The sequence below is a fragment of the Misgurnus anguillicaudatus genome, chromosome 22 (assembly GCF_027580225.2).
Source record: "Misgurnus anguillicaudatus chromosome 22, ASM2758022v2, whole genome shotgun sequence".
NCBI classification, from domain to species: domain Eukaryota; kingdom Metazoa; phylum Chordata; class Actinopteri; order Cypriniformes; family Cobitidae; genus Misgurnus; species Misgurnus anguillicaudatus.
Window position 1 is genome coordinate 48,952,083 of NC_073358.2, and position 13,020 is coordinate 48,965,102.

Genomic DNA, 13,020 nt, shown 5'->3' on the forward strand with positions numbered 1-13,020 from the left:
TACTACCAGTCATAAATTTGCATTATATCAAGCAGCAGATAAAAAATGTAACAATTTCTGAAAGTAATTTCTACTCGTATTCGAAGCTTGTCAAGTGTAAATTTAAAACCTTAGGTGTAATATTTATGACGCACACAAATTTTGTGTGCACAGACACAAAGATCACACAGATATTTCACAGCACTCACATCAAATCTTTTCTATGACATGAAAACAGTAAAAAACGCTGACACCGACACTTATAAGAGTTGTTCTGAGAACAGGGGATTCCGCTGCGTCGCCCATTCATCCGAGGTTAAAAGAATCCCCGCAATCCCACTCCCACCGGCCCCTAACTCCCACCCTGTCGCGATGTGACTGTGCGATACAGTCGGCTTTATTCCTCACAGTAGCGTTCTCTTTGTGTGTCTTTGTATGTGCGTGCATGTGTGTACATGCACTTCCTTTTGATCAACAACCTCAGGCCTCGCAGTCTCATAATGCTTCGGTTTATATCTAGACTTTGTGTTTTCTGCACCAGGGCTCCTGTCTTGTTTGGTGTGCGCTTACTGTATGTCAGAGAGAGAGAAAGAAAGAGGGGGATTGAATGGGCTTGTGCCGACAGAACAGAGAAAATTACAAGGTAGCATTGTATCGGGTTGAGTCAAGAATGTTGCTATTGTGTGTTTGCAGACACAGAAGGTTTGTCTAGCAGATACAGACATCATTTCAGTACCGTTAAGGTGCCGTGGTTGTATTTTTGCTCATATGAAAGCACACTTTTTCGTTTCTGACATGGACGGCATAACTTTCACTTGCAACGTTTAAATAAATGTAAGTTATATTTGTAATACTTGATATGTGCGTGAGAGAATGCATGCAAGCCATAAACAATATCTGGACTGTATAGCCGGCTAGGTCACAGGAAATGTGACGTGAATGCACAAATACGCAATGGAGTTGAAGGAAAAAAACATTCCCATGGGCATTCTGCTCTGCTTGTTTCACAACAATTGTGTTTAAGTTAATAGAATTTATTTAAATATTAATACACGAGCGACGTCTGTGCCTTTATGCTAAAATCGCTCAGAAAATCGTAATTGAAAGCTAAAGACTGAATATGGAAATGTGTAAACTGTGGCAATTTTCTTTCGCTTTTTGTTGGAGCACCCCATCAACCAATGAATTTGTTGTTTTTTTTAAGTACAACAATAAAGAGTGGCAGTATTTGGAAAAGCTGCTCATTTTGGCAGTTCGGCCTTTCTTTGGGCAAACGAAGCCAGTCACACCTTAAACCCTAAAGTCAAAGTTCATATGTGCGTGTGAACGGTGTGTAAAAGTAACTAGTGGTCAGTAAGACAGGGCAGGGTTTCCTGTCTATGTGAATAAGCCCACTGCCCGTCCGCTTCTCACAATCTTTATTTTTGTTGTTTGCTATAAAGAAGTTCTCAGCGTTATTTTCAGTTTGATGTTTGCACGCTCGTAAGTCATATGGAGGAAGTAAGCACGAGGTTTGTATTTTCGGTGTGATTCAGCAAAACTCTGGGCATAAAATCTGTATGTGAGACTCTGTAGCGTCTGGGCACTGCTTTATTATCACGACCCTTCAGTACAGGAAACTCGCTCGATGCGTCAAGCCTCCAAAGACCCCGGCCGGGGTGTAGGAGGTCGCAAGTGTAAAGGACTCGAAGTAAGTTTGAACACAAAGCACGGAAATTACAGCAATCCAGACGTGTGTATTTGTTCATCCAAATGGAGCACTAAGTCTATAGAGAATTTAGTTTGAAGATGAATTATTGCATTTGTATTCGATTGATGTTTACTGATGCTACTCTCTTAGTTATTGCTCAAAGTTAAGGTGAGAAATTGAAAGAAACCTTACGTGCTAGACTCTTATGTATGAAGCGTTGATGTATAACTTGCTCAGAGATTGTGAGAGCATTTGCATAGCTGATATTATGCACAGCTTTTGATCACCAGGATGTCCTTATCAATCTGAAATCACTTTTAGTTTGAGTCGTTTATAACATGCATTTGAAAAAGCAACACATCCCTAATAAAAGCCAAATGCTTAAATGTATAACTTCTCCTACATTGTTCCTACACAATGCTTGTGTTGCTCAACAGTTCAAAAGGTCATGGGTTTGATTCCCAGGCAACATGCATATCTATGTACACCTATATAAATATCTTAGTGTGCCTTGAATAGGGTTGCTATTTGGATAAACATGTCAGCAAAAATCAGAAATATACAGTACTTTGCAAAAGAACACCATAAGATTTTTTTGCAATAAAATAATAATGAGTAGGGTTGGGCAATGAACCGGTAGAAATTTGTCAACCGGTAGATTTTGGACTAACGTCTCTATTGAGGTTACGCGCTCACGTCACATTGCCATGCACGTGGTCACGAAAATGTAATGTTTGGACACGTATTTAAGCACCACAGTTTTAAAACAAGCGATTCTAAGTCATTGAAACACAAATAACAGTGCTAAATGCGTGTTCTGTTTCTTTGTAACCGTGGGTTCACACCAGCTGCGTTTGAGGCGTCAAAATCGCGCCTAGTTTGCCGCTTGGAAAGTTTGAGTTTACTCGCTTCATTTGTGCGTGAAAGCCGGCATGAAATTCTAGTCATCAAGACATTCACGTGAAATTCGCGTCATGGGAGGGGCTTCTGTGACTACTCTCGCTTTTTGTAATCACGTCACTTCTAGAGCAAGCTCCTGATTTGCGCGAACTTTTCAAATCACGCATTTGTCGCGGCAACACTCAATTTGCGCAAATTAGGCGGAATCGCATCTACCGCGCCACACTAAACGTCTCATTCGCGCCGCGAGACCTTCAGATGCGCCTCAACGCGTCTTCATATTGACTTAACATTGAAATCACTCACGCTTGACGCCTCTACCGCGGCTAGTGTGAATGCAGACCAAACGTGAGACGTGGGATTTGGGGCTGTGCAAGTGTGTAGTAAATCGCCATCACCTGCTTTCAGATGGAGCGGCATTTACTACACAGAGCCGTATTTCAAGTAGAAGCTAGACAAAATTACGTTCATAATCTAGGAAAATCAACTCCGATAATCTGTGCGATTTTGTGGCTCTGTGTAGTAAATGCCGCTCCATCTGAAAGCAGGTGATGGCGATTTACTACTTTACTTAACTTCGTGTCATGCAATTTTTTTTGCTTGAGTTGAATATTTTCAACGTGTGCGAACATGTTTTTGAGGCGAGTAGCGCATGTTTTCGCGCAATCGCACCGCTCAGTTTGCGTCATTTGCATTGTCAGTTTGCGTCTATCTGCTTCTATTCGCGTCGCGTCTATTCGCGTCTTTGCATTGACTTTGTATGTAATCTACTCACGCAAATTCGCTTTTGGTGTGTATTCCTCATAAGAGGAGCGTGCAAGTCGCGCATCCTCTACTCATTGAGCTCGTGACCATTTTTACTGCTTTTTCGACCTTAAATACACATCAAAATTCCTGTCTTTGCAAGTAGCCTCATAAACATGTCCATTTAGGTCTTAAATGAAAGTTAACAGCTTAAAAAGAAAACGCATGTGTAACGGTATATTGGATCCGCACTTTGGTCTAAAAGGGGAAGTTACATAATTTTACTCCTGTCTGTCACTCGTGTTAATCAAGAAAATCTCTCACTGCTCTCGAATGAATCACTTTTTTTTACCTTTTTACCTAAAAAGTATGAAAAATTGTATGGTATTAAATTAATAATATAGAAACCTTATTAAAAGAAAACTCTACCTTGATGCATATCGTTATCGTGATATAAAATGAATCCTTTTGTGATACAAGATTTTGGTCATATCGCCCACCCCTAAAATGACCATATATCATTATTTCTCAGTCTTTTTATTAGACTACAACTTAGAAAATACAGGAAATGCAGTATTAATAAAAAACTTTTTTATTTTACACTTGTATACATATTTCCTGTATTTTCTGTTTGTATCTTAATAAAAAGAGTGATAACAAATATGGATGGTCATTAAAAGTCATTTTAAAACTACAAAGCACGATTTTCACCTCAATGACTCATAAAGTCACATCAGAGCTAAAGCTACAAGTGATGATATAATGAAGTTGCTATTTTTAATCTCCCTTTGTTGAGTAGTCAACAACCTGGAAAATTGTTAACAACGTTGATACCGGAGACATCTGTTCAAAAAATCTTTTTTAACTAGTTACTGGAAGTAACATTAATACAAGTAAAGGAATGAGAGAGGAAGTGATTACACTCATGGAACAGGAAATGGGTGAAAAGTATAAAAAGAATTAAAGGAAGTGTGCATGCGAAGGCTTAATGATGGAGAAACGATGTATGATATTGGGAAAAGGGGAGGGGCCTGCCCCGAGACAAAAATATTGCATACATGCGCATGAGGGCAAAGAGGGATGGGAATGAAGGGAGAGGAAGAGTCAAAGAGGAAGTGATGTTAACGTGCAAAGGGGTTGCTGAGTCATTAGTGGGCTGGATGATCACTGATAGACCGAACGCCCGGGGGCCATCGCAGGGGGCGGGACCACGTCACACGGCATGTGCCCTGAACAACAGCACGAGTGCGCGGGACGAGAGCACGCGCTCCGCAGTGCTGTAAACACGTCTCAAACCTGCTTTGGTATAAGCATGTCCTTTAAATGAGTCGTATGAATGTTTGTTAAGAAACTTGTTAGTAAGACTAACTGACCGGCATGATCCTCTCTCTTTCTGCCGAAGCTGGTAGTAAAGAATCATGGTCAGGGGTCCTGGGGTCAGTGTTGCGTGATCTAATACATATGCTTATCTTGTATGAGTGTTTTTATGCCTTCTGCTAGTTTAAAATTGTCACTGGAGAAATGCTTTCCAGCTGGCTAACATGCAGTAGATAGGATTTGGCCAAATAACTTAGATTTTTCATCACATGCTGCTGTTTTTAACTTTACAACACATTTATAACAGGTTTGCATTAGCTGTGAAATATCAAGCTGTTGCAAATAATACCTTGCTTATTATTTCTGTAAGTTACAACTCAATTTAAAACTTTTATGTGTTGCTATGTGAAAAATCTGCTCTACAGGCCCAACCACGCCAACTAAACAAACCTACATTTGAAGTAGGGCAGCAAGATATAAGGAGTATAGCTATACAACGCATACCGCAATATGAATATAGCAATGCAATAACTGAATTATATTAACACATAAAAAGTTACACATAGATGGCAAACAAGCAAGATATATCAAATTCATTGAAAACACACAAAGGGGGAAAAGGCACACATCGCATTTATGCATACAGTAGTGGATCGCAGTAACTGAATGTATATAATTCTTAAAAAAAGTTGTTCACAGTAAACAAGCAAGATGTACTGAATACACAACAATGGCACAAATGGGCATATCGCAATATGCATATCATATAGCAATGGCTTACAATAACTGAATGATTTTAGTACTTCAAAAAAGTTGCATACAGTCAAACTTGGTTTAGGTTGATGCAGATAGCAAAGATGCTGGCGAGACAAAGAGAGAGTGATGCTTTCAACATGTATGTTGTTTATTTAACTTTATTTAATTTTCATTTAAAGGTGCACGTCTGAGACAACTGGTGGTCGACTGATGTATTGCAGAAACCGATTAATCAGACAATATTTGGAAAAATGTATTAATGGCATCTTTTCATATGGCCGATAGATTTTCCGGTTGGGTCACGTTACCGCATTAGCGTGTTCCAAGATAAATGCACTTGAGCCCACGCAGCTACCCACAGATCGGTTAGCGCATGACACCAAAGCACGGCAAAAGCAAACCGAGATAACTAATCATCATTCCCTTTTAAACGTGATATTGTGTTGTGCGTAACATTCCAAGTCCGGGATGCAAGCAAAGTCTCAAACGGTTCCGTGAGGTGTCACATCTGCACCCCAGTGGTAAAACCCGTATCGGTCGATCACTAAACATAGTGACAAAACGCGCTCTATAAAAAATTTTTAAGAGTTTGGTTCCAAAACGAGATAACGTTATTTTAATATTCCAAATATATTTCGTTTTTATTGTGCATTCTAATTAATATCAATCAAACTCCAGTTGGTTTGTTTTGATATAAACCTTCATAACAAAAAATACAACTAAGTAGCACAATAAAACATAATAATAAACATGTTTTGACCAAAAATTTTAAAAACATAGTTATCTCGTTTTGGAACCAAACTCTTCATTTATTTGTTAACTCTGTCACCGCCAGCGTTTTAAAAAAAAGTTGCCAGCCAGCGCCAGCGTTTTTCATGATTTTCACAAAAGTTTAATGCCTTCCAGGAAATGTTCTTCTTCAAATATATAAACATACAATATACCAAATGAAAGAACAGACCCTCTGCTTTCAAAAAAAAAAAAACGTTTCATCCTACCTTCAGCAGTTCTTTTGTAATCAGCTTTTGAATATGGGTAGGTTTCTGCAAAAACACCACATTTTGAACAAAAAGCAGAGATAATTCCCATTTTGTGATGGACTTTTCATAGAGATCCCATTCAGAGCGATCTTTAAAACAGACACGGACATGCAGCAGCTTGCCATAGGGCAATACTTCCGGTTTTAAAAAGTTGCGGAAGTTGCTAGTGGATAATAGCGGTATTGCGGACAGACGGAAATACTCGTCATTGGCGGGGAAGCGTTTTCTCTTGATTGACGAGATATCTCGTCAATGGCGGGGAAAGAGTTAAGTTGCTATTGTAGAAACATAATGGCGACTTTCATGAAAGCGGACCCGCAGTGTATGTAGTAGGGTTGTGCCGATAGACGATAGTATCGACGATCATCAGACATATCGCCAGTAGCAGACTTTCATGACGATAGTTGGCGATGGTTATCATCATCACAAGCCATGTTTCCATCACCATGATTTTATGTGCATTTTGAAGTATGGCATCGTAAAACGAGTGATGGAAACACCAAATTTGGGGGAAAAAATCCCTTGATTTGCACAACAAGTTTCGAGGCTCGCTGAAAGTGTTTTTTCGAAAAAGAGGAAATGCGAAAAATGGGAGATGGAAATGCATTTGCCGAATTAATTATGACGTAGCGAACATTAAACCCACAGGACTGAGTGACCATCTAGCTGTTTCCGCTGGAGTTGTCTTTACCACCTGTCTCCATTTTCCACGCATACATTGTTTTATTTACTGTTGGTTACTAGGTTACCCAATACCACCGTCATTCCCTCAAACAAGGGGTTTTTCATTTTTGTGAATTTTGAAAAGATTCGCATCACGTTTGGATGGAACCCCAGCCATAGTTTCACAATAACATGCGCATTGCGTGCTTTTCCTCGCATGAGAGGGTTTGTGGGCTTCACTTTGCACGAAAGAGCTTGTAACCCACAAATAAATTAATCTGTAAACTAATGCCCTGCCCCCCGAGACTATCATGTATCGGCAATCTTACAGGCTGACGATAGGACGATCTCAAAATGGGGCATATCGCCCAACACTAGTATGTAGATAAAAAATGCTTATTCTAAGGTAATAAAAACAAGTATGTTTAAGTATGTAAGGTCTTTACACACCACTGAAAAATATGGATATTATATTCTATTTCTGTCAATAGATCCTCTTTTTACACATCGTACTTTTCATTTGATTTTACAAACTTGACGCATATCACATTTTAAGCAGGTTTTTAGCATCACAAATCATATATTTCGCCAATATCGTGCAGCCCTAATTTGAAGCCGCTTTGAGGGAACCAACCGGACCACCAGCGTAATTTGCACAAACATGTCTTTTAAGCAGAGAATACACACAGACCAAAGAAAACAGCTATATGTACATGAACGTGTGATGGGTGTTCCTCTCCTCGTGTAGGTTTCTGCTTCCTGTCACTCAGTAAGACAGAAAAGAGCACACTGTGGCGTCTAAAGAATGCCCCCCTCCTCTTTATTCTCTTTTCTGTCAGTGTTGTGGTTTTTCTGATCTGTTGCTTCATGTCTAAACCTTCGTTTGTCATGCTTTAAGGCTTCTAAGAGAACTTATAGAAAGGCCCTCTTAAAGAACAGCGTGTTACCTCTAACGGCGAGATAAACGTTCACAGGCGACCCAGTAGGCCGCGCGCTAGTAAATGAGGATGTGGGGAAACGAAGGTTGGGGATTTGGTTCCATTTGTGTCGCAACACGTCTGGTGAGGATTTTTTTGTCGTTGCCTCAAACGAAAATCCCCCCCGGCTGCAAATAGCGACTGCGATCTGATTCCGAGGTTGCAACTCTAAGCGGTTTGCACCACGTGTGCGCATTCACGACTGGCACTAGATACCTTTGACACTTTCAACTTATTCACTCCACTATTCACATTAACGATGGCCTCTACGATATTTCTCCGTCTGATCTGTGGTGCGTTGTATATGAGGCGAAGTGGCGTAAGTGATATTAGTCACGCTCTTCCTGTACTGGAGAGCTGAATGAGTGAATGAGTAAATGTGAAAAACATGTTGCGTATCAAATGCAGTCTCAGCTGAGTGCAAAAGTGGTTTCAGTACAATGTTTGTAGAGAAATGAAAAGACCAAGTTTTCGCCACCTTGTAAACAAATGGACTGAACTTTCATTGCTGTACAAAATATATAGAATATATACGGGGAGTCACATTAGCCTGCGAAACAATTTTAGACCATACAATGAGCAACAATATGCTTCTGTTTGTAGTAAATAGTTATAAAACTAAAAATAATAATCGAACAATAATACATTTCAAATAAACCATCGACTCTAGTTTCCCACAACTCTCCAAACAATGGAGCTTTGACATTGTATTGTTTGTATTATGGCTGCAATCCGTAACTTTTGCCTCCATGTTGCCATCTCTGTTTGGAACATGAAATTGCAGGTTATTTTATGTAATTATTATTCTTTTAACGACTTACATTTCGCTTAAAATCTGACCCGACAGATCAGATAAATCATTACGTTTCGAATCATAAGGTAAGGTTATTAATAGGGATGCACCGATAGGATTATTTTGGGCCGATACAGATTTAAACAGGCAACTTCTGTCCAATACCGATGCCGATACCGATATTAAACACTTGTATACAATACTCTACAGTTGGTCAATTAGCTAGTTTATTTCTGCATCAAATTATTTTTACTGAACATGGATTGGATCTAATTAACATTCAACTGACCAACATAATAAGAGAGGCACAAATTAAGCTAAAACAAATATAATAAGACAGCATGACAACCTTCAAAGGTGGTTTTTGCTATTCAGCATTTATTTTATTAACAACATTAACTCATTTTTTACATATAATGGATTTCTTTATGCAGTTAATTAATAAACAATCTGTATCGGCCTTTCTTGTGCTATTGCCGATATGCCGATGGTTTCAAATTCATCAAAAATCGGCCGATAAATATCGGCGGCCGATGCATCGGTGCATCACTAGTTATTAATTGTTTATTTGCATGCTCCGTAACTTATTTTTTAGTTAAAAAGTTACGGATTGAAGCTGTGCACATAAATGAAAATAAATGGAAGTCTAACGGTTTTAATTGTTTAATTGTAATTGTAAATTTCTCCTTCACAGTAATTTTCTGCTGCGCTGGTTACTGCAATGAATGGTAACACTGTCCAGCACACCACGAGCACTGCGCCGTCCATAGCACCTCCTTGTGGATGGAGGGAGTTCTGCGAGTTGCATGCCAGCACCACGGCCCGAGAACTAGCCCAACACTACCGGCATTTCGTCCGAGAGCGGCCGGTGCAGGATGTGGTCCCTCCGGAAAGTTTCTCCAAGCAGTTCAGTGCCCTATTTCAGCACCATTTCAGCTGCGAAGTGGCTAAAGATGCAGAACCCGCACTGCGGCAAACACCCCCGCCCCCCTTACCGCCCATGACTGGCCGTCTACGCATCACTTCCTTTTCCGGAGTGCTGGATTACCGGGAGACGGTGCGTCCGGGAGTCGTTCCCCTAGTTGCCGTGTTGGCACCCAAACCAGATGCAGGGGGCGTCGCTAGGGAACAGGAGCATTTGTTGCGTTGTTCTCCTGCAGACACTACACGCAGATCCCGGCATCTCAGCCAGGAGGACGAACCTCCGGAAAGTAGGTTCATGCCGTCAGTCTTGACCAGCCCTTCTCGTAGTGAAGTCACTCACTTTTCCGTCAGTCGAATCAGAGAGAGCGTGTGCCGACTTTTTAAGAAATACCCACAACTTGACGAACCCTCAAGGGGTTCTCCAAGGGACGAATCGGCCCCAGGTGGCGGGTCCTCAGTGACTGTTGAATACAATGGCGAATCTCCACCTCAGACTCCGCAGGTACCCGCCCATCACTCCTCGCACTGGAGCGGGTTGCGGGAGCGGTTCAGTTTGTTTCGTACTGTGAAACGCAAACAAGAAGCAGGAGGTGTTTGTAAGGAGGGGCAGCTGCGGTACCTTGAGGTGGATGACACTATCTCGGACATGCCGCCGCAGTGGTTACGTTGTCGCCTGCTGGTCAGGAGGATTAATGAGCACACAGCTAGTGAGCGGTACCAGCTAGAGCTCTATGACCCACCCAAGGTAAGGGGATTTTTTTATCTTTTTGTTGGACCAAAAATTTTGATTCTTAAAGAATTGAGCATATTACAGTGTGTCTTTACGCATTGCATTGATCCATGGACGCTAATGAACGAAGATTTTTAGCGATTTAGGCATTTTACTTTTCTGTTTCAGTATTCCATAAATGACAGAAGATCAAAATCAGTTTGGAAAGTCATAATTACGAGTAAAAAAAATGTATTAGTCCAGGTTGATCTTATAAGAATTCGTAATTTTGAAACGTAATTTTAATAGGTGGTTAACTTGTATGAATTTGTACAATGTGACTAGTATAAAAACGAACTAGAGATGCACCGATATTCATTTTTTACCGGTAGCCGATTATCTGCCGATACTGATAGTTTGGTAGTTCTATTAACTTGCGTTATCTAAATTCTTAAGATATTTTTTTTTAATATTATTCATTTACATAATGGCCATCAGTATTTAATAGTAAATTGATTTTTTTTTACACTTTGTATACACAGAGCTCAAATTCATAAAAAAAATTATTTTCTCTTTTGATTGACCAGAAATATCGTCCATGACAATCGACAGTTTCAAACTATCGTCCGATGCCGATTATCGGGCGATATATCGGTGTAACTCTAAAACGTACGATTATTATATAATAATACTTTGTACAGATCGTACAAAAACATGTCTGTGAGATTGTACAAATTCATACGAATATAATTAGCCACCTCATAAAATAGTTAGGAATTGCAACAAGATTGTGTTGGTTTCGCCAAACTATTCCAAACTAATGACCTTGTTTTATTTGTTATTTGGCGTGTTTACGATACAATACTTGTTTAGTCTAACAATGCACTCACATAAAAGCAGCTCATTTTAAACTTGGATTAATGAGACTGTTATGGATGCAATTACTGTTCCGTCTTTATCTCTCTCGCTGTCTCGCGCCATTTCACTTGGTTACTCCAAATGATGTCGGATAATTGCTGGTTTGCTTTCTTCGCTGGAGTTGACTTGTATGGAGGGGGTCACGGCACAGCTGTATCAGGGCTCTGATTGGCTGCTAAGGAATCTTGGCAGAGATATGAGGACTTGTTCTGTATGTCTATATAAGGAAATGGCAACACTTCCATTTCGCTTCAATAAAAGTCCGAACATATGCAGTTTAGCTTTTAATTAACAGAAAAAACAGTAAACAGTAAAGTTTATGAGGCATTCATGTTTCTGAATATACATCATAGGTTATTTGATTGCGTGCATCGTATTACGCATATGTGCATGGACGTGCATGCATAGAGATGCTTGTTGTTGTTGTTTTTAGAGCGTATATTCTGTAATTGAATGCTCTGTGTTTGGTGTGCTAACTACAATAGCAAAAGTAAAGGCAGCTGTGCACAGAGAGGAAGCTGGAGGCCGGCTGATAATGTCTTTTGTGAGAAACTTTGTGACAGGGAAGTCCTAACTTTCTGTCTGCATGCTGCAGATAAATTAGAAAGATTATCTCATGTCAGATTTCACGGAAGGGTTATATTATTATCATGTTTAAAATTAATTTAAAGAGACAGAGACAACACATGTACAAATATGTCACCTTGTCTGACTAAAGACTTAAAATCTGATGATGAGATTAAGACCAAGTTTGGATTCATGATCTTACTCAGTCAATATTAAAGATATCAAAATTATATTTTCACAGAATGTTCTTTACATTATGTAGAATGATTTTATGTTGAAAACAGTAAATGACTTTAGATGGGTTGTCACAGATAGTGACTCAAAGAAGTATTAAATATATTCATGCATGCAAGTTTCACTTTTCGAAACGAACCCACAATAAAATGTGGTTACGTGAATTCCAACCATGCCCACTAAAATCGTTAAATCATAATTTAACAATCTTCAAGTCTAATCTCATCTTTCATAACCAGAACTGCATGTCGTTTTAGCTGGAACAGATTACTTGGTTTGAGTTCCTGCCCAAAAATCTGATGAGCGCACACTTTGCATAATCACTGTGGTGTATTATTGTAGCCTATGTAAAATATATAACAGTAATAGGGCTGGGTATCGATTCAGATGTTCCAGAATGATTCGGTATCGATTCGATTCTCGATTCAATTTTCGTTTCCGGTTCTCAGGTCAGTTTTTATACTCAATTCAACTCATTGAATATAGATTTAATACAAATACTACATTAATAAAAAAGAACAATGAACAGCAGTTTACAAGTGGGTAATTAATAAAAAGAAATTAAAAGCCACAAAACTATCGTCGTCTTGCTTGCGAAATCTAAAATGCTTCAATACCTCTGACTTTTTATGTGAATGTGGCATCAACGTCGTTGAAGCACCTGAAACTGCCATTTTAAGCACTGAATGAATGAATGAACATCGCGCAAGGCAAAAAAAGAGGGTGACATCTAATGAAGAAGACTAGTAATTAGATTATCGTTAATCTTACGTTCAATGTTTGCGGAAATAAATATGAAAGAAAAAAAA

General features: G+C 39.4%; 1 protein-coding gene across 1 annotated transcript in view; it reads left to right on the forward strand.

Annotated features, from left to right (window-relative positions):
* The window catches only part of sh2b3 (SH2B adaptor protein 3), a 49,038-nt gene that overhangs the window by 1,509 nt on the left and 34,509 nt on the right, over window positions 1-13,020 (forward strand). Inside the window, exon 2 of the mRNA XM_055198394.2 lies at window positions 9,554-10,528. Coding sequence (XP_055054369.2) covers window positions 9,581-10,528 — 948 coding nt within the window. The 5' untranslated portion in view covers window positions 9,554-9,580. The remainder of the gene's footprint in view (window positions 1-9,553; window positions 10,529-13,020) is intronic.